This window comes from Sprattus sprattus, assembly GCF_963457725.1.
Source record: "Sprattus sprattus genome assembly, chromosome: 4".
NCBI lineage: Eukaryota > Metazoa > Chordata > Actinopteri > Clupeiformes > Clupeidae > Sprattus > Sprattus sprattus.
The window spans coordinates 4024094-4048608 of NC_137923.1; the positions used below are offsets into that span (position 1 = coordinate 4024094).

At 45.8% G+C, this 24515-nt stretch overlaps 2 protein-coding genes across 2 annotated transcripts in view; both read right to left on the reverse strand.

The window, feature by feature from the left end:
• Positions 1 to 952: 952 nt before the first annotated feature.
• Positions 953 to 20034, reverse strand: npc1 (Niemann-Pick disease, type C1). The gene is made up of 25 exons (XM_080836371.1): positions 19899 to 20034; positions 16716 to 16844; positions 16226 to 16332; positions 15581 to 15738; positions 15107 to 15274; positions 14382 to 14631; positions 14153 to 14235; positions 12879 to 13252; positions 11607 to 11839; positions 11130 to 11230; positions 10759 to 10861; positions 9587 to 9776; positions 9040 to 9222; positions 8750 to 8864; positions 7826 to 7953; positions 7543 to 7677; positions 7315 to 7404; positions 6887 to 7077; positions 6403 to 6518; positions 5350 to 5479; positions 4963 to 5163; positions 4002 to 4233; positions 3447 to 3560; positions 3147 to 3309; positions 953 to 2732 (listed from the first exon to the last, which is right to left on the reverse strand). The coding sequence occupies exons 1-25, from the start codon at positions 19971 to 19973 to the stop codon at positions 2650 to 2652; spliced, it is 3852 nt and encodes a 1283-aa protein (XP_080692497.1). The 5' UTR covers positions 19974 to 20034; the 3' UTR covers positions 953 to 2649.
• A 2225-nt stretch (positions 20035 to 22259) lies between these two features.
• Positions 22260 to 24515, reverse strand: part of egfra (epidermal growth factor receptor a (erythroblastic leukemia viral (v-erb-b) oncogene homolog, avian)) — a 34151-nt gene continuing 31895 nt past the window's right edge. Inside the window, exon 28 of the mRNA XM_080838110.1 lies at positions 22260 to 24016. Coding sequence (XP_080694236.1) covers positions 23625 to 24016 — 392 coding nt within the window. The 3' untranslated portion in view covers positions 22260 to 23624. The remainder of the gene's footprint in view (positions 24017 to 24515) is intronic.

Here is a 24515-nt window from a genome sequence, read left to right on the forward strand (position 1 = left end):
CAGGTCAATTTGGGTCAGTTTGGGTCTAGCTAAATCGCTTACATAATACCGGGGAACCCTATCTACCCTTCCCACTCCCAAGCCAGGCCTGAGGCAAATTAATATTTCATCCCCACCACCACCACCACCACCACAAGCTGTGAGAGATAGAAACACATGAATAAAGGATGAGATGGCAGCTTGTCTGACAACAATTCTTAAAAGCAAGCCAAGCCAGGGTATACACATTTGTTGCAGTCTCCAAATGGGTTTGTTCTGTTGACTCCACTTGTGTGTTTTAATGTTGTGTGTCTGACCTCTCAATACCACTAAATCAAATCACAATGCAAAAGTGTGTGGCAGCATTATATGCATTCAACTTGTTTACCTGTCTCACCGGCACGTGGTGATGAGGCTCGGCAGAAATTGCAGGCTCATCATCTTAGCACAGCTTTCCATAATGGGTTAGTTAACTTCACGCATAAGTGGGTCAACGCTGTAGTAGTAGACCACAACAAAACCATACTCACATCACCGCGGTGGTAGCTACTGCCACACGGTGGTCTAAAAGAACACTACAACGCAGGTGTGTTTGTAACGCTTATTAATTACATTTTCTGAACACAGACGAGCATGTGGAATAGAAACAAATGGAAGTCAGTCAGAATTCTTTTCAGCGTTGAACATTTTTAAATTTGGTATATTGAATTACCCTTTTTTATGTTTTAGTCAGAGGATCAGAAAATAATTGGTTTTGGATTCCATGATTCAATATTGTAGTGAAGCCTAGTAGCCTAGCTGACGATGAAGTGTTGCCTGAGGTGGGGTTGGCTGGTATCAAACATCTCTGTATTACTCACAAAGAACACATCCACCCAGTCAAAACACTTAAAATGCAACATTACAAATTAGTAAAAGTTTATTTCCAAAACAAAAAGTCATATAAATCTAGAATACCATCATCCATCTGAAATGAAAACATGTTCTGCTGCAACTTTAAATCAGTTAATTTAAAAAGAGAAGCATTACACACCTTGCTGTTCACATAATGTTATACTTGGTAATATATCTCAATGCTCAGCATTGTCGGTTACTGTGTATGTTCAACATTTTCTATACATCACTTGATATTGGAGCTGTGCTTTAAAGTAAGCAACTGCATAAAGCCACTTAGGTCTTTAGGTGTCAAATGCCTTGCACATTCTTGTATAATTGTTTAAGATTGGTGCCACACTGGTTCTTTGCAAGACCTTTAAACCAGATGTTATAAAACATTACCCTACCCCTACCATCAGCCCCAAGGCATTGTGCCTTTGGACCGCTACACATAAGCCCACTGCAATAGCAACTGAGCAGGTTAGTTAATGGTGCCAGTTACCACCAGGACCACCAGATAATGTAGCTTAAAAGGGGAAAAAAAGACTTTAACTCCCATTCCCATTACTGATTGGGGCAGGACAAGTTGGCATGTGGCCCCCTTTGCCTCCATTAATCCGACATCCTCCAATGGCAAGAGTGCTTAACTCCCTGCCTTTCACTATATCAACCGTCCCTACACTCTGGCCAAAGTGTTTTGCTATAGGTCACAATCACCTGAAGTTAACAACTCACAGTGCTTTTTAAAATGAAAAGATCTGAACCAAAACATGAACAGTCCAGAAAGGTCTTAAAACACACAAAGACTAGTACCCCAACCCCTACAGTGAGTGAGTGACGCAACTGAACAGCTAAAACTAAGTCAACTCTGAGTGGGTTAATCCTATCACCTTCCAGTAATCTCATGCTGTATTTCTCTGATTTGCCTCAACTGAATGTTCACATTGGGATTTCAGAGGATTCATTGAAGGTTGGTTTTTCCTGGAATGTAACCACAGTTGAAACAAACGCACACATACATCCAACCCCACTGAGTATTTTGCCCGACGTAATTGATGCTAATTGAACACATCATTGCATTCAAGTCAGAACTCAGATGAAGAAACAGAACAAAAATAAATTAAAAAAACACCACTTCAGATTAACCATTAGGAGGCTGAAATGGTTTAGCCACTGAACTCTGAACTCTACTCTTAATGATGAGGAACACACCAAGTGTCACCCTGCGCTATAAGGGGTATTCACTCTGATTTTGATTGTTCACGACAAATTCTTGGTTTTTACACGTTTTCTCTGCGTTGAATGTCACATACAAAAAAAAAAAGAGACAAATACTCAGATAAATAGAAAAAAGAAAATCATTACAGATTATAAGTGTAGGTCATATACCCATTTCCCGTTCTTCAAAACAAAAACACTGTTAGCCAAAAACGTAGTTAGTTGATATATTTTGTCTTCTTTCTTCATTTCCCCATAGCATGTATTGCCAGTTCAGGCAGGAGCACTTCCTCTTGCTTGGTAAGGATGCCTTTAGTAAGTCCCCCTTTGTTAGGATCCAGGGAGGTGAGGGGGTGCACGTCTGAACCAGAAGAATCCCTGTTTCTCGTAAACGACGTCCTCTTCATTAGTGGCAGCTTTACCGAGTAACAGATTTTGTGTGTCTGTGTATGTGTGTGTGTGTGTGTGTGTATCTGTATGTGTGTATGTTTGTGTATCTGTATGTGTGTATGAGAATTCCGGGACCAATGCTGTAGTCTCAAGTCTTATGTCAGGTTAGTGTTTTGCCCACGGCTGTTAGAAGTTAAGTAGTCGTTCCCTCTCTGTACCCACGACCCGTTTGCGTGCAGCCATGACTTTCGCCCTATTTGCGGTTGGACCTGGGAGAACAGAGACAGAGAAAAAGAGAGAGAGAAAGAAACAACCGAGACAGATTATTACAATGGATTAACACATCTTCACTCTCATTGTAACCCCAACAGTGGAGGCTACTGGTTGGGGGGGGGGGGGTGACTCGTGTGGGACAGGTGCGCTGTATGTCGGACTGAGGCTCATCTCAGACAGGTACAGGGTGTTTGTCGGACTGAGGCTCATCTCAGACAGGTACAGGGTGTTTGTCGGACTGAGGCTCATCTCAGACAGGAACAGGGTGTATGTCGGACTGAGGCTCATCTCAGACAGGTACAGGCTGTATGTCGGACTGAGGCTCATCTCAGACAGGTACAGGGTGTTTGTCGGACTGAGGCTCATCTCAGACAGGTACAGGGTGTTTGTCGGACTGAGGCTCATCTCACCTGCGTAGCTTAGCAGCACAGGCAGGAAGAGGAGGCCGTGGCTGGCCCCCAGCAGCACCATGGCCAGGTACATGCGGAAGTAGAACACCTGGAAGATCTGGGACTTGGACAGAGCCAGGATCAGGATGCCACCGAACTTAGTCAGCGTGATGCCACTGAACACCTGAGGACAAGGAACGCGTACAGGTTCAGTTATTGACGGAACACCTCGTTTCAGTTTTACAATCCGCAAGTCAAACCGGTATGAACTGTAAGTGGTGGGCATGAGTGGTGGGCATGACTGTGGGCACGTGTGCGTACCGAGCTGCCCATGTTGGCCAGCGCCTCCTCGGCCCGCTCCACCCTCGTGCTCTGGGTGCTGACGGAGAACGCCCGCACTATGTGACTGCAGAACTCCACCGAGATGCCACAGCACTGGAAACACACAGAAACACACACAGCCACTGAAGAACAACAACCAACAAAAAAGGTACACCATACATATTATGTAGGCTAAAGTAAAGCATATCTAAAATGTTCCTCTGACACATATTTTGTCATTTGACCCCCTTACAAAGAGTTATTTACTCAGTGTGATGGACCACATGACCGCTTACAACACCTCTTGCTCTAAGGTCAGTGGGAGCAAGTCTGGAAACATCTGTAGTTCTCACTGACCTCATTTACAGAGACTTGAAAGAAAGAAAAAAGAAAAAGAAGAAAAAAAAACATTCCACAATCTAGGCACGACTGCAACATGAATTCTTCCCCTCTACATCAACTCCTTAAAATGAGAACAAAGCTTATAAGGAAGTGAGTGAAGAGACGCCATCTAGAGGCCGGACCCCGCGGCAGCAGACGTGGGCCGTCACTCACCATGACTAGGTTGACCAGGGAGACGGCGTTCAGGCTGATGCCCCACAGCCACATGACCCCGAACATGTTGACCAGGATCATGGCGATGGTGAGGCACACCAGAACGGCCGACCAGAGCTCGAAGCCAAGCAGCACTGTGGACACCACAAAGATGGACGCCAGCGACACGCACAGGCTGAGGGCCGTGTCGTAGATGATGGTGAGGTACTGCTCGTAGAACACGTAGAACACGCTGCAAAGAGAATTGCACAGAGAATTATGGGGGGGGGGGGGGTTAGTGTGGAGCATGACAAGCAGGACCCAAGGACTCTAATGACACAACTTGGATGCCCAAATAGGTTTCACGTCAGATATGACAATTAGTTATCCAGATACATAATTTCTGTTTTCTTATGCGTTTGTTGACATTAAATGTCCTTTTTCAAGGCAGAAAACTGTAAACAAATGCCCTAAAAGGCAATTAGTCTGCTTAGGAACATTGGCTGACTGCAGGACCCTACTGAACTGGGACAAGCACAAACTAAACTGAGGTGCAGGGCACTGGAGCAAGGGTCACAGCAGCCTCCCAAACCCTTCTCAAAGTGGACTGTTGCATGGCCTTTTCTGCAGGGGCCATCGGGGACGCATTACACCACACTGCATCACACAGCCACAACAGAAAATCAAGGCAGAGAAGATAAGGATTGTGCCCCTGTAAACCTGTAAACTGATCCAGGTCAGTAGCCTCAAGGACAGATGTGGAAACTTCCAGGTTCAGACAGTAAATAACCCTCTCTACCACCTTCACTGAATTACAGGAGATCTCCCATTATTTGGAAGATTTGTCGACAGGGACAAAAAAAACGGCTTTGGTTTAGTTTGGCACCGGGGGTCTATTCCTCTAGGCCAGGTCATTCAGGTGTTTGAACAGTCCTCGGTGAACTGAACGGAATGGACTCTGAGCCCGGCCAGCGTTGTTTACCTGTAGGGGAACACTCTGTACCCCTTGCCCCCCAGGCCCATGGTGCGGGTGATGTTGTCAGCCAGGACGCGGGCCATCTTCATGGCGCTGATGAAGTCCGGGGAGGTGGTCAGGATGGTGTGGTAGGTCATGAAGTAGGTGGCGCCCACGTTAGTGGCATTTCCAGTCAGATCCACTGCCGTGCCATAGGCTGCATGACCACTGGAAGACAAACACTTTTGTTTAGCACTGTTGATAATTAAGTGCCTGGCTATAGGGGTACCTGGTAAAAAGGGACAATGTGTGATGTGTGTGTGTGTGTGTGTGTGTGTGTGTGTGTGTGTGTGTGTATATATATATATAACAGTGTCTGTGCATACATGGTGTACTTGGCCGCATGGTACATACCCCTTCCCACAGTTGACGTTGGGGTTGTCGGACAGGAACATGGGCAGAAACCTCATGAAGTCGTCTGCAGTGGGTCTCTGTTTACCAGAGGGCGTCATGGGCCTGCACGGCACACACAGCTGCTCCACCACTGAAACCCAGAGAGATGATGCTTATCCAACACACACACACACACACACACACAGAGACACAAACACACACACACACACACACACACACACAGACACACACAAACACTTCTCACTTCCCCTTAGCAACTTCACTCGTTCTTAACTTGGCGCTAGAAAGTTGCTCATGCAGAGTGTTGTGGTTTGGGGTTAAAGGTCATCAGTCATTTGAGCAGAGTCACATGTGAGTGGCTCAGTCTAATCTCTATTGTGACACTGACCCAGTTGGCCTGCTATTGCCGTGCCACAATAAGGGATTGCTCAAAACAATCAACACTTTCCCCAACTGAATCCACAAGGCCTTTTGACAAAGCCACTAAAGCTGTACTGGGATTACACTATAAATAGCCCAGTCCATAGTGTTTGTGTGCAGTCTTTCAAAATACTCTGGCATATTTGAAGAATGTGAAACACTATTTAATTCTCAAGGCTTCACCGACAAATAAAAAGGTGCTCAGATAAACAGAAGTCGTTCTACAGGCCCTCCCTGGATGGTGACACCTAAAATGTTTCATGTGGCTTGCACAGCCAATCAAAAAAATATGTTATAATCAAGATGCGTTCAGAGTCAAAACATTCTCAAACTTAGAAATCACACAATGACCTAAAAAGTAGGTTTGCCACTTAACAGGCTTCTATTAAATGCCTTTTAATTATGTCCACCTTAAATGAGACTGACACTAAGGAGATAGACAGTACAGTTTCTTCTACACATACTTCTATACATGCGGTACGCAGACTTGTGGTGCAGACATGAAAAACAACCAAAAAAACAAACAAACAAACAAACAAACAAACAAACAGAAAAAGGCCCTTTCTAGAATGCTCTCCCCAGAGCAGAGAGCCCAGAGCCACAGCTGTGTTGACACAGTGGCTAATGGTTTACCTGAGGCGTTGCAGAAGCCCCCGGTGGCGTTGTTGTACCTGCAGCAGCTGGACTGCGGCTTCACCCAATCAAAGTAGTCGTCCAGCCAGGAGGACGGCGTGAAGCCTATCTTTGTGCTGCGGGGGGAGGACAGGAGAAACACAACAGCAGGCGTTCAGGAGACAAAACAAACACACACACACACAGACACACATATGGGAGCACAGAAGCCATCTGACAGGCTCGGTAGAATAACAAAATAAAGCTCAAACTAATTTAATTCAATTCAATTCAATTCAATTCAAATTTTATTTGTATAGCGCCATAACAATACAATTGCCTCTAGGCGCTTAAAGAACAGATGATGACAGAAATGACTACATTATTCATTTTGAGTCTGAAATCCGAGAGAGACGCTTCCGTGTCAGAGACAGGACCCTTGTAACTTCCCCGAGCAGCTGGGCCCAGCTGTGGAGAGAGGAGGACATGTTGGCAGTGCACTCACTAGTTGCTGATGAGGGAGGCGGTGTAGACCTGCTGGACCAGGGAGTCGTTGTTGCAGCCCACCCCGCCACAAACACTGTTCTGCCCCGCACTGGTGCGGTAGTCATGGCCCTCCTCCACCACGAAGTACACGGGGGCGCCCGTGTGCAGGTACTCTGTCAGGTTGCCAAAGTAGTTCTGCACGTAGGAGTCCTGCTCCACACACACACACACACACACACACACACACAACACACACACCAAAAGCAGAACGTCAGAAAGTCTACAGATTGGTTTCAGTGAAATACACCACAAGAGATCATGTTCAAATTAAACCATTCACTTCCCTTTTAGAAGGTCCTGTTAAAAAAATAAGAGTCACCGAAGTGACAGGCTGTGTTGATTTGAATTCAGACAGTGTGGCCTACCACAATGTGTACAAAGACTTACGTCAGGCATGGAGAGGGTCTGATCCAATCCCACTTCAACTTTATTAATCGCCGCTATGCTGAAGGAGAGAATGCCCACAAACAGAGCCACCTGCAGGACACACACACAATGGCACAATGGGAAGACTTTACTCTCAATAACAAGCTGCCAGGAGGGGGCTGTGGGGAACGCTCAGCTGAGGCTGGCCACATGTGTGTGTGTGTGTGTGTGTGTGTGAGAGGGACTCACCACCAGGGGGCGCACCCACTCCTTGAGGACGAAGGGAGCGTAGACCTTCTTGAAGAAGCGGAAGAGAATGCTGTCGGTGCGCGTCTCCTGCCCCTCAGGCAGCTTCGCGCAGCACAAAATGTCCAGGCGGTTACTCTGGCAACACAGAACAAAGACAGGACCAGCTGAACACAGCGTCAACCATCGGCCAGACACTAACCACACACCACAAAGACCATAACGCCTTAAAGCCTTAAAGCCTGCAGCCGGCAGGGGCCACGACCTCTGACCCCTGACCCCTCACCTCCTGTCTCTTCACGTCCAGGCCCAGCAGACTGACGAAGCAGCTGATCTGCAGCAGGAAGTCGATGAGGATGGCCAGGCCGGCGAACAGGGAGAAGGTGCGCACTGCTGGCATGCTGGAGAGGGCCCCTGTGGAAGTGACCTGGTGTTAGATTACACAGAGAAGCCTGCAGGGATGCCAGATAAATCACTACTCTCGACAGGGCTCAATTGCTCCGTCTTCCATGCGAACAAAACCAGATCGAACTTTAAGGTGCAATAGCTGATATTGTCCAAAGGGGGACGCTGAAGAAAAACAAGTATCCTGGCTTTTTTCCAAAAAAGTTTCTACTATAAACACAAACTTTAATCTACTGATACCACCTCAGATAAATGCACTGCTACAGATATCTCTCCACGGTGAGTGCCAAGCACTGGTGGAGCATGGAGTACACACACAGCACAACCAATCATTATAAAGTGATCTCACATCCACAGAGTGGAGAGAGAAAATAGAAAACAAAACAAAACAAACGCAAAAAAAATCAATGGAGTCAAATTTCTGATCTGGATGATGGGAACGATCCCCCCTGAAGGCAGACGGGCAAACAGAGCTGTGCACTGAAGACTAGAGCACAAGCAAACAGCCCAATCTTCAGTCATCATGTGACAGACATAGACGTCAGTCACCCTGCACGCTTACATAACCCGTCAGAACTCATATGCATGATCTGGTCTGAGGGCTGAGGCAACAAACACTAATATTAACCATATATAATATATAATAACTAACAAACACTAAGGGTTATTAAAGGCAGGTGGAAAGATCAAGAGTTGTTAACTGAAGGCATTGTCCAATCAGAGGTACATCAACAAATGGGTCGGTAAAAAAAATTAAAAACTCTTTCGAGGTGCAGTCTGCATGGGGTGCAGGGGGTCTGCATACCCAGGAAGAAGGCCACGGCCTCAGAGAAGGAGGAGAGGAGCATGCTGGGGGCCACCTCTCCCAGGATACGGCCGATCTGCTGGTGCAGCTCCTCCTGCGGCATGCGCTCATCCCTCTGGAAACACAGGACAGAGAGAGGGTGAGGAGCCTAGCTGTGCTACACCGTCACACACACACACACACACACACACACACACACACACACACACAGTCTCAACTGGTCTCCTGGCACCCCGCTGCTGACCACACTGCCCCCGGGACGCGTGCTTCTGCGCTCGCTCAACGCGTACCTGGTACGTCTGCACGATGATGAAGATGTTGTCCACGCCGACGGCGAGCACGAGGAAGGGGATGACCTCGATGACGATGAGGGTGAGCGGCACGCCGGCGTAGCTGAAGATGCCCAGGGAGCAGGCCACGGAGCTCAGCACGATCAGGATGCCCGCGATGCCCAGCGAGATCTTGGAGTCCACCTGGCACGGGCAGAGAGACAGAGAGACAGAGCGGTCAGCGCAGTGCTAACGGAGAGCTGCTCTAGGGGCAAACTGGGGAAGGAGCCTGCAGCGGCCCGGTCAGTCACGACTGCAATTTCACACCCTCACAAATCAGCTAAACTGCAGCACCATTTGATGAATGCAACAGAGAGAGAGAGCGAGAGAGAGAAAGAGAGGAAAGAAAAAGAGAAAGAGAAAGAAAAAGAAAGAATAAACAGCTACACTCAAACAATGGCAGGGGAAGTTTAGCTGTGTGCTGAGGGGAGTTTGTTTGTGTGTGTGTGTGTGTGTGTGTGTGTGTGTGTGTGTGTGTGTGTGTGTATGTGTATGTGTGTGTGTTTACCAGCACACGTCGGAAACTTTGAATGTGTCCCAGGGCCAGGGAGATGTAGAGGAACATGATGCAGTAGCTGAGCACCACGGTGCCCAGGTCGCTGTTGCTCTCTCGGTTGATCTCGTCCTCTATGCTGCGCTCAGAGCTGTAGGCGATGGTCAGGTTGGGGTTGGAGTAGTTCTGTATGAAGCGGATAAACCTGAGGGGCGGATGGAGAGAGAGAGAGAGAAAGAGAACTCAGATTGCAGCAGACAGGGGCAGGATAACACAGCTAGTACCAGTGCACATGGCAACAAAGTGGCCCCTTTGCAAAATCTGAGCATTACAAAGATAACACAAAAGAGTTTCATCAGGGAGGAGACAAATCACTGAGAGAAAAATGAATGGCGGGGTGAGAGTCTGTTATGCGAAAGATGAGAGATCTGGACTTCTGACGTTCTGCCTTGTATCACAAAGAGCCAATTAGATCGTAAAAAAATAAAATTAAAAAAAAGGCCTCACCCAAACATCCTGTGTATTTCCACCGTTACTATAGAAATATCTGTGCAGTTAAATTTGCCACTTTTGTGGTTATGAAATTTGCCACAAAATGTTAAGCTTTATTTTATTTAAATGTTTATATATATACTATGGCAGATTTAAACAATGATTCAACTTTGTCCTTTTAAGGTCTGTTTTTACCATACGTTGTAGAGTTATGAAACTCCCCATTTATTTAGATAGGAGCCTGAGCTTGTTTGCCCATAAAGATTGCCAAGTGGTGAAACAAGGGTTTCATTTGTGTGACCAACCACGTGCCAGGTCCAACCAAAACCCAAACCAAAACATAGCCGTCTCTATTCCGCATGCGTTAACCACGTTCTTTGCCGTTCTTTGATCTCTGAACAGCTTTTAACTTCCAGCCTTTCCTTCCTTTACCTCAAATTAAACTCAAATTCAAAAAAGAATTGCATCAGTTGCTCCTGAGTTTTTCCCGTCATTCGTAGCTTTCAAGTCTCGAGTTATTTTAGGATAGCTAAAGGTCAATGCATAACACTCAGTAAATCAATAACAAAATCCGTCATATCCATCCACAAACCAACGTGACCTGCTGTTTATACCAGTGTGCAGAGACACAGTGTCTGCTCTGGGGATGCAACACAGCCCTGCCATGCAGTGATGTAATGCTTGCATGCACTCACTCTTTCTCCCAGGCCCTCGCCTTGCCCACCCTCTCAGAGTCATTGTGGTAGTTGTTCACGGGGAAGGTGATGACCAGAGCTGAGGCGTTGTTGTAGTTGTTGGCTGTGGTTGGAAAGAAAAAGGAAATGATTTTAAAAAAAAAACAATGCATGGGTTAACATGGCAAACAGCAACAGGAGGACCTTGTACTCGGCGAGTGAGTGACGACTGACCCTTTCTACAGAACTGTAAATCTAAAGCCAAATAGAGGGTTAACAGCCCAGATAGCCCTCACCTACATGTTTGCTTTCGCGAATAGAGTGATAAAGAAAAAAAAGGCATGGTGTTTTACAAGTGCATGTAAGGACGTGAGACACAGCGTTTCGCTCACCGTCGTAGCCTCCCAGGACCAGCCAGGGGAACACAGGCCCCCCGTAGGTGCCCAGGCAGGGGTCATGAGGCTTACTGGTGTCGTTCAGGGACGCTGGGGCACTGGGGGCCAAGACAAGAACACCACTCAGGTCAGTCAAACACAACACCACACCACAGGTTCAAATACAACAAGCAAAATAACACAGGGAGGTGTTCACACGGATGGCAAAAAAACAACAACACTAATTCAGTGGTTCTCAATTCTGCTTTTGGCGTTCCCCTGCTCTGCATACCAGACTTTTAACCCATCAGTAGCACTTCTCAGTAGCATAGCGCTCCTGGTTTAACGAAAATCAAGCGCATGATATTTACAATGTTAATTAAATGGGCTCTGGCTGGGAGCAGAGGCTCCAGGAGCAGAAGTAAGAAGTACTGATGGCGACGCACTGTGCCGCCATGAGCACCTGAGCAGAGCGGAAGTGAACCCTGCACTCACCTGACACAGTAGAGGAAGTGGCTGTGGTAGTCTGACTCCACAAAGAACATGTCCTCAGTCCAGACCACGTGGTCCAGCACTTCGTGGCTGTTCTGGTAGTAGTTGAGCACGCTCAAGATGGTGCAGTTGCTGTTGTAGGGAGCCAGAGGGGACAGGCAGATGTCCTTCAAGGTCACCTTCTCCCCACCGTGGCTGGCCTCCAGGTTCTCAATGTCCGTCTGGAGGTCAAGGATCTGAGGAGGAACCAGAGAGCCAGGGAGGTGTGGAGAAGCAGGGAAGGGAAAGTGAGAGAACAAAGGGGTCAGCACATAATGACAGGATCGTAACACAGTCATAAGCCATGAGTCCTGCTCTAGAGTTGTAGGTGGTGATCATGCTAGCCAACGTCAGCTTAACCTGGTTTCAGCCATTCTGACCAATCAAGTGCAAATTAGGGCTGAACGATTAATTGCATTTGCGAATAAAATCGCAATAACGTTTTTTTGTTGTTGTTCTTGTTTCTGTAATGAGCAGTTAAATACAAATGTAAAATGTGGGAAAGAATATTTTACACTATATGTATCTAATATTGTGTTGGCCATATTTAAAATCACACATTACATTTTGTTGGGAACAAAAAAGAGGATAGAAAAAAAAAATTGCATATTAAATCGCAATCACAATATGGGGGGGGGGGAATTTCCCCAAATCTTTCAGCCCTAATGCAAATACATTTCTAACAGGGCCAGAAAAACAAAGAGGCTGTTGACATCAAATGTCACCTAGCAACCAGATGGAATGCACCGCCTCTGGCAGTGTCTTACATTTTGACGCCTCCACCTCGCTGATGCCAGCGTGATCACCGCCTCCGTGTGTTAGAAAAACTGCAACACTGTGGAAGCGAGTGAAAGGAAACTAGAGGCATGCAGGAGTAGCTGAAAGGAGTTCCAGCTCTGATCACTCTATGATGAGCAAACATTGACATTAAAACACACCACACGCCATTCTACAGGTGAGTGCGACACATCATGAACCTGCTCAAGCGTGTTGACATCTGCTTTCACTTCTCTGGACTACTCTCACACTTCCCTTTCAGGGCACAGACAGAGACAGAGACAGAGACAGAGACAGAGACAGAGACAGAGACAGAGACAGAGACAGAGACAGAGACAGAGACAGAGACAGAGACAGAGACAGAGACAGAGACAGAGACAGAGACAGAGACAGAGACAGAGACAGAGACAGACAGACAGACAGACAGAGAGAGACAGACAGACAGACAGACAGACGCACCTGGTGCAGCACATCGATGCGCAGCGGGGCCCCGAACGGCACGTCGTCACCAGTCGGGTAGGGGGAGAAGGGGTCGCCGGGGGGCAGCGAGGTGGTGATGATGAGCTGCTCTGTGCGGAAGAAGGGCCCAAAGTGGGTGTCGAAGTAGTCCTTCTCCTGGCGCGCCTGGCTGCCCGGCGACGACCACAGCTCCACGGGGTCGGTGGTGATGCGCATGTGGTAGAGCCCGGCCGAGCAGGCCGACACCAGCACCAGGCCGGACAGCATCACCGGCAGCGGCCGCTGCACGCAGAGGGAGCCCCAGCGCGTGAAGGCCAGCCGCAGGGCGTTCTCGAAGCGCTCGCCCAGAGTCTCGCAGCATGACGCCTCCGATGCTGCAGGAGCAGAGCAGGGGGAGAAGAGGGGAGAGATGGGAGGTGGAGCCGGCTGAAGCATATAAAAGGAAGACATAAAGACTGGAACAGGCTGAAGCATAGCGTATAGTTTGTATTGGCTTCTGAACGATGAAGGTAGCGCCACTGTTGTTACGTGTTGTACCAAGAAGAAACCAAGTCTGTAATCTAGAATAGGTAACGAGGAGGGAAACAGATGAGTATCTCTCAACATTCTGAAACCAGGAGCAGGGACAGGACCAGGACAGACATCACTCTTCACTTTACCCGGTCATTCATCACCCACGCATCTAATGCTGACCACCTCAGCCTGCTAACACCCTCATGACTTTAATCTGCTGACAGGGAGTGGAATAGTATGGCCGCCATGGTCTACAATGGGCAGGACTGGGAACGTTTCAGTCACGTCTAAGAGGTTTGTGACTGAGTGGAATGGAAAGGGGGGGGGGGGGGGGGTTGAGTCGGGGGAGAGAAAAAGGGGAAGTGGTCTCTTAAGCCTGGGAGAGCCCTTATGAAACTGCAAGAGGCAACATGAGAGAGTTTTTAAACGAAAGGAGTAATCTGTGGGAAATGAAGACACCAAATTTCCCCTCACAAGAAGGGGGAAACTTGATGGGACGAATTTATATAAAGCACATCTTTGCACTAATTTGCAAATGTTGACTGGCCTTACTTGCACACAGACTCTAAGGAAAAAACCCAACTCCACTGAAAAAAAAAAACCACACAACCCACACAAGGAAAGCAAAACATTGTGAGATGTGTTTTTATCTCATTTACAAAGAAACACCTACTAGCTTACAAGGAACCCTGCCGTAGGGTGCGTTTCTTAGACGGTAATCCTGGAAAAGGACGGCTGAGGTCAAATAAATGATTACTCACCTAAATCCCCGGCGTCGCTGTTAAGTGAATGAGCATTATTGCTGCCAAGGATGGGGCCGTACTCTGACATGATGGTCCTTTTCCTTTAAAGAGACCACAGCCAACACACAGAACTATTTCAATACGGTGCGATGTACAGAATCAGCAAAAACAGACTTACCAAACCAGCTACAGTGTGTGTGTGTGTGTGTGTGTGTGTGTGTGTGTGTGTGTGTGTGTGTCCACCCACCTGTAGCACCAGGCTCCCAGCACGCCTCCCATGAAGACCAGGAGGAAGGCGCTGTAGGAGATCCACATGATGACGTTCATGGCGTCCAGGCCCAGGATGGTCCAGGGAGGGGGCAGTGGCGGGGGCACGGGCTTGGGGCCGCAGGTCAAGCTACAGTCCTGGCAGGAGCAGGGCCCCGAGCCGTCGTCCAGGCCCTCACTGCAGGCGAACGTGCGGTTGTTCATGGGGTTCATGCCTGCTGAGGGGCTGTCTGTGGAAAAGGGCCAGGCACCACACGTCAACTCAGGCGGGAAGAGGGGGGGGGGGGAGGGTGTTTGGGGTGAACGGAGGTCAACTCAAAACAAGCTGGGTAAAGGTTATCAGTGAGATTTGGAACAGGAGAGGCTGCTTTCAGTGAGTAACCAAGACTACAGGACTGAGCTCATATGGACAGAGGAGAACTAGTACTTGTGTAGTATTGCCACAAGTCACAATGCCATTACTTGCTGTTCAGGAATTTCTCCAAAAGGCCAAACATGTCTCAGGCTTCATCCTTTAGCCAATAGAAGGTTTATCTGCTAATGTCTGGCGTGTTGAATTTCTTCTCTATAGAGCAACTGGTAGAGTGATGTGCTTACAGCAACAAGACGATGGATTGCATTTAAAAATGACTTGGGAAAAATGACTCAAAGCAAATGTCATACAAACTAGTCTGACTTCAGCATTGGAGTTTCTGCAGTCAGTACCTGACATAACGGGGTCAATGGCGAATGGAGTCTGTCCATTGTTGATGTCAAACATGTACTGGATCCAGTTGGTGGGAGTGCACTCACTGGCCTCCTTCCCGCAGAGCAGAGAGAGGGCCTTCACGTTGCTGGAAGGAGCCTGTACATCCCGGCACGCATTGTACATAGCTGCAGAATGACAGGCAAACAGGGCAAGAGACAAGATTGGGTAGGCAGGCTAAAGGCTTCTATACAAGGCACATACAAAAGTAATAACACATTCAAATGATTTCCACGTCTCCTTTAAGGAATCACGAATGGAATGTATGGTCAATGACGAGAGAAGACTTGTGCAAGTGTCAAGTGTAAGTACAGGTATGCGTTCTATTCTGTATTTTTTGCAAAGCGCTGTCCTCAGTATAAGGTTGCCGACTGACTGCTCATCAGACTTGGCCTCAGGGTGTATGGCCATGTGCTCTGACCCGAGCCCCTCACCATTGGCAAAGGTCAGGCCAATGTAGTAGGAGGCCTCGACCACGTTGGTGCCGTTTGGGGCAGGACTGAAGTCCGTGCCGTTGAGGAAGTCACTCTGTCTCGGACTGCATGTGAGCTCACAGAAGAAGTTCATCAGATTCTGGAAGCATGCTGGACACCTGAGGAACACACGCAAAACACCTTGATACAGGTACCTGATGACCACATGACCTCTGCTGACGATCACACAAGCTTTTGCTGCACCAAGGCACCGTGGATTTATGATAGGAGGTCAATGCCCTGTTGATGTTTCAATCAGAAAGTCAGATATGGTCTAATTCACAACACCAGTCAATAAAAGGTCCCTAAAATCTTGATTGTTAAAGTGATGGCCTCCATAAAATGTTTTAAAGTAGAACATTTTATTCAGCATCTACATCAGTAAACAACCCAACAGTCATTGCCTAGACTAAACATTATGTACACCCAGTCATATGTTTGACTGAACTGTAGAACTGAAAACAGCAGAACCACAAGAAAAAAAATGTGTAAAAAGAAACGTCCTCCCTGGAGAACCTGAACACACATTCCTCACACCCCCTGGTGCATACCCATCCGTCCTATGTTCATCTAAGATGGATGCTGCGGTCAGAGCAGGTAGGCTACCTGGAGAGAAACTGCAGAGGCACCTGCAGGCTGGCCTTTAGTGTCCGCAGCTGCTGAACGTCACAGCACACACTCCGGTTCTCATAGTCAAACCCTGGACACAATTCCTAAACACAGACACACACAAACACACACACCCACACACACACCCACACACACACACACACACACACACAAACACAAACACAAAAACACAGACACACACAATCATGATACACCTGATCATAAAAGCAACTTACCTTCCTTTATCCTTTTGACAAGCAAATTGAGCTTTGTTTGACTGATGACAATGCAAAGTTCCTTTTGGCCTTTTGTTAGCATTTACATTTAATCAGTTCAAAATTACTATGCCTAGTTCATCATGAAAATCAACAAAAAAAAGGCTGAAGGAACTTTTGTGCATAGTTGTACAGATAGGGCTCTGTGACTGGCTAATATTGCCTTTAAATGTAACGCATTGCTGAGGGTACACGATCATCCAGCCCCTTACCACCAGCAGCTGGTGGCCTTCCTCTGGTAGGGGAATGGCGGGGCCAGTGTAGTTGCAGTTGTACTTCTTCCCTGGAACAGCGGTGGACTCCCCGCACTCGCCATACCACACGCAGTGCTGTGCTTCCACCTGAGAGGAAGAGTGGGAAATCAGAGAGGAAACTTCTCTCATTTTGAGGGGGGTGGGGGGGGGGGGGGGGGGGTGGGGGGACAAGCCTGCAGTTTGACACAAGCAGGGGTTTGTAGGTTGATCGCAGCGCACAGAAAACGAAAACACAGGATTCTCGGTTTCATCAGCACAAATGAGACGAGGACAGCCATGAGATTCTGCCCGTGGCTCAGTTAGCCTTGACCTGCTGAATTTTTTTGAAACCTTGTGAAACCTCTCCTCTCTGCCAGAAAGTTGTTCACACAATCCTAGCCTCAACTGAATCATTGCCTCAACAGAATCATTGCTTCAACATAACCTCCACAGGACTGTTAGAAGAAAGAAAAAAAAAACCTGACCACAGTTCCTCACTCTCTGCAGGGGGCTCTTTTCCACAGATGCAGTACCATGTGTCACACATGTGTGTCAAATATATTCTTACTGCCCTTCCTCTTGCATCTAATGCCCTTCCGCTTTCCATTTTTGTCCGCTCAGGGACAACTCCGTTTACTTTTACATAACACAAATTCAGTGCTGGAGACTCAAGCACCTTAGGCTTAGAAGGTTCACCGTGCAGTAGGACCAATTCAAATCAAACCTGTTTGCCTCACTACAATGGCTTTCCAGGTGACTGTAGTCAGTACCTTTGGCAAAAAAAAGATGTGGACACAGCCTTAGTTGATTTGTAAAATGATAGATATTTGATATGTTTGTGTACGTGCTTGACGTGCTGCCCTCACTGATAGGCTGTGCATAAAGCCCCTGTGTCTGAGTGGATTCCACTTTCAGGGATGGAATGCTATTCACAAACCACAGCACAACCGCAAGATAAAGATTTGCCTTTCTTCTGTGTAAAAGCATTGAAGCCTATGGCCTACCTTAGATAACAATAACAAGCAAGGGGCAAAATGGGAGAAAGTGTGGCATTCTTACTCAACATATTGAAATTACCAATAAGAATGGCCAGCGGTGAACACAGTCTACAACACACATCAGTCAGGGTTGGTTAAGCTTGCAGAACCTCAGCATGTCTGCAGCCTCAGTTTCCGCATGCGGTGTCTTTCCGACATGCTCACTGTTAAATAAAAGAAATAACCAAAACTGAACTAAGCTATTGTCAGACTTTGTGTCTAAGCAAAACATATTCATGCCATTGTACTGCAATGCTCTACTTGCTGGCCTTTCAAAAGTCAACTAGACAGCTACAGCTAATTCAGAATTCTGTAGCTAGAATTTTAACAAAAACTAAGAACAGAGAGAACTTCAACTCTTTGGTCTTTGTTCCCAGTCAGACACATAATTACATACGGTCACAAAATGATCTGGGCCCTAAATGTATCTCTGAAATGTGACTGAATATAAATCTGGTAGGGTTGAAACTTGAGGTGAAATGGCATTTAGCCATTATGCTACCCACTGCTGGAAGCATCTCCCCATGGAGATCAGATCTGCCCCATCTATAACCCATTTTTTTTTTTTTTAAACTAGCTTACGTTTCCACTGCCTTCAATGAAACAGTTGACTGTGTGAGTTTATCAAGTAAATGCTTTTAGGATTATAATTATGTTTTTAATTCAAATTAAAACTTGTTTATTGTTGTTGTTTATTTTATATTTCCTATTGCCAATGTTTTAAGCATCTTAATCTTCAAGTCTCTTAAGCTTACCATGTAACACCTCTGTGAATGATAAATACATTTGAACTTGAACAGGCCATCACTGGTCAGCAGTGGGTGACATCACTGTTGCCAGCTGCCCGGAACCTTCCTGACTCATCAACTTTCAGCCAGAACCTGACCACAAACCTATATATAGACAGGAACCCACACAATTCCTACACAACTTCTGCCCCATCTTTTACAGCTCAAACATTGGCAGCATCCAATGAACAAGAAGCTATAAGTGGAGCTTATGGGTAAGTCATTGCTTGCCTGAAAGACTGTTGCATTGCATGCCCAACTAAACTCAGTAGTGCAACTGTCAGTTGCCATGCAACCTTGCCCCTTAAAGTTAGACCCGTCGAACAATGCAAGAGCACGTGACGGACTTTCCTAGTAGTCTGCGATACAATTCCAACCCAAGGGGGAAGTCTTTGCTCTAAATTTGACAGCTCAGCCACTGCTGGTAACTAAGTCACATCGTGTTCTTTTAACTTGACATGTCCTTCGGAATCTCTTTAGACTAGGACCAGACTTGTAATGTTAATCCCCGATAAGGCACCACAACGGGAGCACAAAAGAATGCAGGGTTGATGTGTTTACCCTTTTGAGTTCGTCAGCCGGCTGCACCCGGCTGTTTGACAAGATTCACAAGAAAACATCGATTGTTTTCAATGTCTCTGTGATGACTAACCAACCTGACAATCTCGGAGGTCAAACCCGACCCATTTCCAAGCGCGGTAAAAAATAATCTGTAGCCATTCTCGGTAAACAATGACTACAGAAAGGAATGTAGTTTCAGCAGAGCAATGATCACCCCGAGCGGACTGGCGCATCATGCGCATTGATTATCCTCTACCCCTATTCACACACATTTTTTATTATTAATACAGAACAATCGCCATAACAGCTAGTTGGCTAACGACCGAGTACTAGAACTTTCTTGTTACAGCATTGACGCTCAGTGAGTGAGTATCTGATTTAAGAAATAAACAACCCTGAGCCAGCTTTTCTAAGCAACTCACATGATTGGATGTCCTTTCAGCATGACTGAATAGCATGAATAATTAACGTTAGACAGCGAGCTTGGATGTTTGACATAATAAACATTAGGTAACTACAGACAATTTCAATAAACATTTATTTTATTTTACCTACAACCCACAACCCCATACACAACAAGCATAATTAAAGTGGTAAGTGACCTAGATAGATAGCTATCGTTAGTATTTCGTTAAGTAACATTAAAACAGTGCATCCTCCTATGAATCGCTCACTGGTGTGTGCATCTGACGATTGTTCCAAATGTCATATACATCTTAGGTTAGCGTATTAGCATTTCCAAAGTTGTATATACAATAAGTATTGGACAAACTTACCCACTGGTGCGTCCCTGACAACACAATAATTAAAGATAGCAAGAAGAAACTGTGCTTTTCCACGGAAAGCCCCATGTCATCTAGAAGGTAACTTCACCAGAAGAGTAGCCTCTTTGGGCTGGGCTGAGGTTTCAACATAGACAGTGGAAGTGTGTTATCGGCGTTTTCTATTTCCTGTTATCAAGCTCTCATATCTTCTTCTCTTTGCTTCTTGCCGTAATAAATGTAACAGTTCTCGACTGCCCCCATCTGCATCGGAATATACAATGCAGTCATTGAAAAGCAAGGCTTTTTAAAGGAATAAAACTATTGAAATTACAGGAATGAATACAAGAAATGAATAGACATCAATAGAAACCGAAAATAGCCTGTTCTAAAACTCAGGGCCCTGTATTGAAACAGCGTACTTGATCTTTAGTAAAATAAATAAGTAGCCAACTGTGTGAACTGTTCCATAAATGAATAAAGGTGAATTTGGGTAGGCCTAAATATATATGAAAATATCCAAATGGCCACTTACCTTTAATGCACCATAACAATTTAACAAATATTCAAGAAACCTTTTCATATAGATGTCAACTGAGCCTAACTCTCATCTACTTGTCAACTAACCTTGAAATGCCTTTTTGTCAGCAAAGGGTTGCCAGATTGGTTCCTTATCATAATTCACTTCAACATAAATCCTGTATCTCTACATGTTTTAATGTGTGTGGCCCTAGTTACGGGAAACTATGTTTTGGAATCTGTGGCCTGCTTCTGACCTGACTTGAGCCTGACACAATCTGACAAACTGTGTTAGACACCTCATGAAAGATCATTCCATACACTGTAAAAGGCTTTCAGCTCTTATATCTTCTATGCTGGTGCTAGTTAGCTAGATTGTGTCAGAGATATGAAGCTGATTAAACTAACTGCCATGGGCCATTGTCCATTTTGGATTGGCTTTTGATATTATAAGGTGGTATGAATGGCACTAAAACTGCCAACTCTGAGGCCCACCTACCCCGCCTACCTCGTGTGGGGGGTAAATTCTCCTGTGTTGGTGAACTGGGGATGGACAAATGTAAACAGCGCAGCAGAAGGGAAACTGGAAAGGTTAGAATGATTAAACACAGATTGAACGGATGAGTGTAAGGATCGGTTGCTGTCTTGGATGAACTACAGAATGGAACGTTATGCAACAGCAATGGGCAGTTGTGGCTCACTGGTTAGGGTTTCGGGCTGGTAACCGGAGGGTGGCTGGTTCCATCCCCAACCAGTTGGAAAAACGTGTGCGGGGGAAGTGGTAGAGCACTGCTCTCACATGCTCACATCCACAGGGGAGGTGCCCTTGAGCAAGGCACCTAACCCCGATCACTGCTCCCCGGGTGCCACCAAAGGCAGCTCACTGCTCCGGGTAAGTGTGCTACACTGTGTGCTTCACTGTGTGTATCACTACCCTGGATGGGTAAAATGCAGAGTGTGTGTGTGTCACTTTCTCTGCCGTAAAACAGTCACTAGGGCTCCATTTTCCATTTCCAAAGAACATCCGATCATCCATTAGAAAATGTGTCATCATTGTTTTATCAGTCTTTTCCATACCCAGCTTATTCATCACGGTGTGATATGATTGTAGTGGAATAGTGAAGTGACACACCTGTATACACACATAGCTGTAGCTATGCTCAGATGGCATTTGGGGAATCCTTGAGAGGCTTTGTGGACTCTCGGCAGTCCATGACCATGACTGATACAAAGGGATTGATGCTAGTGAAGTATTGGTGATATAGCCAAAAACACAAAGCTGAGTTAAAAAAGTAGCTGATTTGTGAAGTGAAAGAGTGAGCCAAAGCTTACTATAGAGTGACATTTGTGTGCAAATTCTGTCAATGGGATTCAAGAACAGGGTCAAGGTTATAGATTCATTTTTTTTTTTTAGCACACTTCAGCAACAAACACTGGTGAAGAGGTTCTGTCCTAAGTTGTGGTGAAGGTATTTTAAATCAATGGAGCAGAATTGGAACACAAGAAGGACTTAAAGGGACATAAGGGATTGGACTTAAAGAAGAGGGTAATTTTTTTTTTACTTAAAGGGGACCTATTATCCTTTTTGTTCATCTAAACGGTCTGCAAATGGTCTATTTGAAATTCCTTCGTTTTCCTTTGATGGATGATGACGCAATCTCATAACACAATCCTTATTACCCAGTGACAATGTTATTCCCTGACGAGCTGACTAATCAGAGCACACAATGAGGAGTGGCAGGGGTGAATGTGACTCTTGTTCTAGTGAAAAGTCTGTTGTACAGCATGTTTCCTGTGGTACCCTAGATACTGTAGCCTTTACGGTGCATATATATGGGATGAGGACAAGACAAAAGATTCCATAAAAAACATTATACTTTATTTTAATTACATTTTGAAATTAATAATTACAGCTTAGGACAGTTCCAACAAAACTGATGAAATTGATGATTTGCTTGGATCCAGCTTGGGTAGACGCAGTTGTTCATAATCAGATAAAATCAGAATATAAAAAAATATATTGACATCTTTTGTATCAGCTTTCAGATGCATAACTCTATAACTCATAACTTATGCAAATGTGCACAATATCTTTTCTTATGGCATATGTCAAACTGACTGTCGTATTACCCCAATTTTTTTATTTCAACAAAAAAAGTGACAACCTGACGTGAGCTCAATACTGGCTTTGATATGAAAAAGTTAGCAAAAGGAAGTACACATACTGTAAATGACCCTATGCATTGTTTCATGTTGGAATGAATGACATGAGAGAAGTGATCTTATAAAGTTGACAAAGACTTACACAAGTACCATGTATATCTTAGTGTTTGGCTATTCAGTACAACATTCAAAAAGCATCTATTTACAGCTACCCAGTGACTTTTCACGTAAGTACCGACGATAAGTGAGAGCCTTGCTCCTGCCAATTAAATGGCCTTTTCATTCACAGTAAAGAAAAGAAATATCTGCCAAGTTTTATATAAAGGGCCCATTAACTCTCATTTGAATGCATGACAATATATAAACTACAGTTGTCAATATTTCTCAGAGTTAGTTAATACAGAAGTTAATGCTTTATTAATGTTCACTTATGAACTGAATAATGGTAGTTAAGTAATCCTGAATGTACTGTATTAGTTGACCTAAACTAATCATAAACTTCAGGCTTAAACAATACTCTTTACTATTAAGAAGTTAATAATTCATGTTTTTGTTCATTTTAACTCAGTTAAGGGAACTATCTGTGAAATATATATTTTTGAATTCTTCAACCAGCTTTAGTCATTAGTGCCTCATCACTAAGTCAAACAAAATGGTCACTGGGAAACACAGTGTACATTTAGATATTACAATGAGTACTAGATACATGTTATATTTATGTGCAGCTACAAAAGTTCTTTGGGTGCCTTAGTTTCACTCCTAAACTGACCAGACCATCAGCATCCTGGAACACAAGTTCATGGTCTTTGTGTGGCAACAGTCGGAGTTGTACAGAGAAGTTCGCTAGTTCACCGAAGCACTGGTCAGCATTCAAAGAAAGCAAGGCTCCTCCTCCTTCACAAAGTCTGGTGAACCAGCGTCTTGGCGTGCCCAGTCCGAGCAGGCTCTGGACAGCCACCAGCATTATATATCCAGACCAGTCATTTCCTCACAAATTCCGGTGAGCCAAGCCACATGCTCGTTCTTCCCCCGTCCATCTGTGAGAGAGCGTGCGTGGCGCTAGTGGACCTCCAGTGGGCCGGCTAAGCCCAGGTACTCTACGTTCTCAGCCGAGGGGAGATGTCCGTTCAGTTTGGGCTTGACCGCCAGCGGGAAGAAGTCCTGCTGGTAGTCTGGGTTGTCCATGCTGTTCTGCGGGTTGAACTGGCCAATGAGGGCACTGCTACTAGAAGAGAGAGAGAGCAGGCCGTTCTGGGAGGTGTTGAGATACTCAGGGGCCACGGGGGCAACGGTGGTGGTGGTGGCCCCTACTGGCGTCTTGAAGCAGTTAAGATACTCCTCCTCTGTCTCGTCGAGTGCCTCTATGGAGTGGATGCTGCGAGGGGGGCCCGGGTGCTGATAGTTTGGGTTGGCCATGTCTGACGTGCTGCCGCCATTCTGGTTCATATATTCTGCAGGACAGAAGGTATAACATAAGACAATGTATTTGACTTGCATTTCACCAAAAATACATTCATTTAAAAATATATATTAAATAACAGCACGCAGCACAGGCTGTAACTTGCCGAGCACAACAAAGCACAACAAAGAATTCAATAAATGTCCACTAGAGGCTCCTATTTCACCAAAGACAGCAGAGGGATTGCAAAAGAAACAAATGTATTACATGTGATAAACAAATTCACCAAAATGGAATGAGCAGCTCAAGACAACTTCTCATCATGCACTCCTTTGCAGTGGTGGCCTGAGCTGAGTGACACATGCTTCAGCCGACCTCAAGCAGATGGGTCCCCCCCTTATGTGCCGTGGTTCTGCTTAAGGTTTCTTCCTGCCTAACAGGGAGTTTTTTCTTGCCCCTGTTGCCATTGTGCTTGCACTAAGGGGGTTCAGGCTCTGGGCTCTGTAAAGCGCCTAGAGGCAATTGTATGGTTATGGCGCTATATAAATAAA

Bases quoted from the DNA above. Each gene is read 5' to 3' on its own strand.
- npc1 (XM_080836371.1), bottom strand. From the start codon at position 19,973: ATGGGGCTTTCCGTGGAAAAGCACAGTTTCTTCTTGCTATCTTTAATT. The intron at 16,845-19,898 runs GTAAGTTTGTCC...TCTTCCTCTCAG, and splicing joins TGTCAGGGACGCACCAGTGG to GTGGAAGCACAGCACTGCGT. The intron at 10,862-11,129 runs GTGAGCGAAACG...TTCCAACCACAG, and splicing joins GGTCCTGGGAGGCTACGACG to CCAACAACTACAACAACGCC.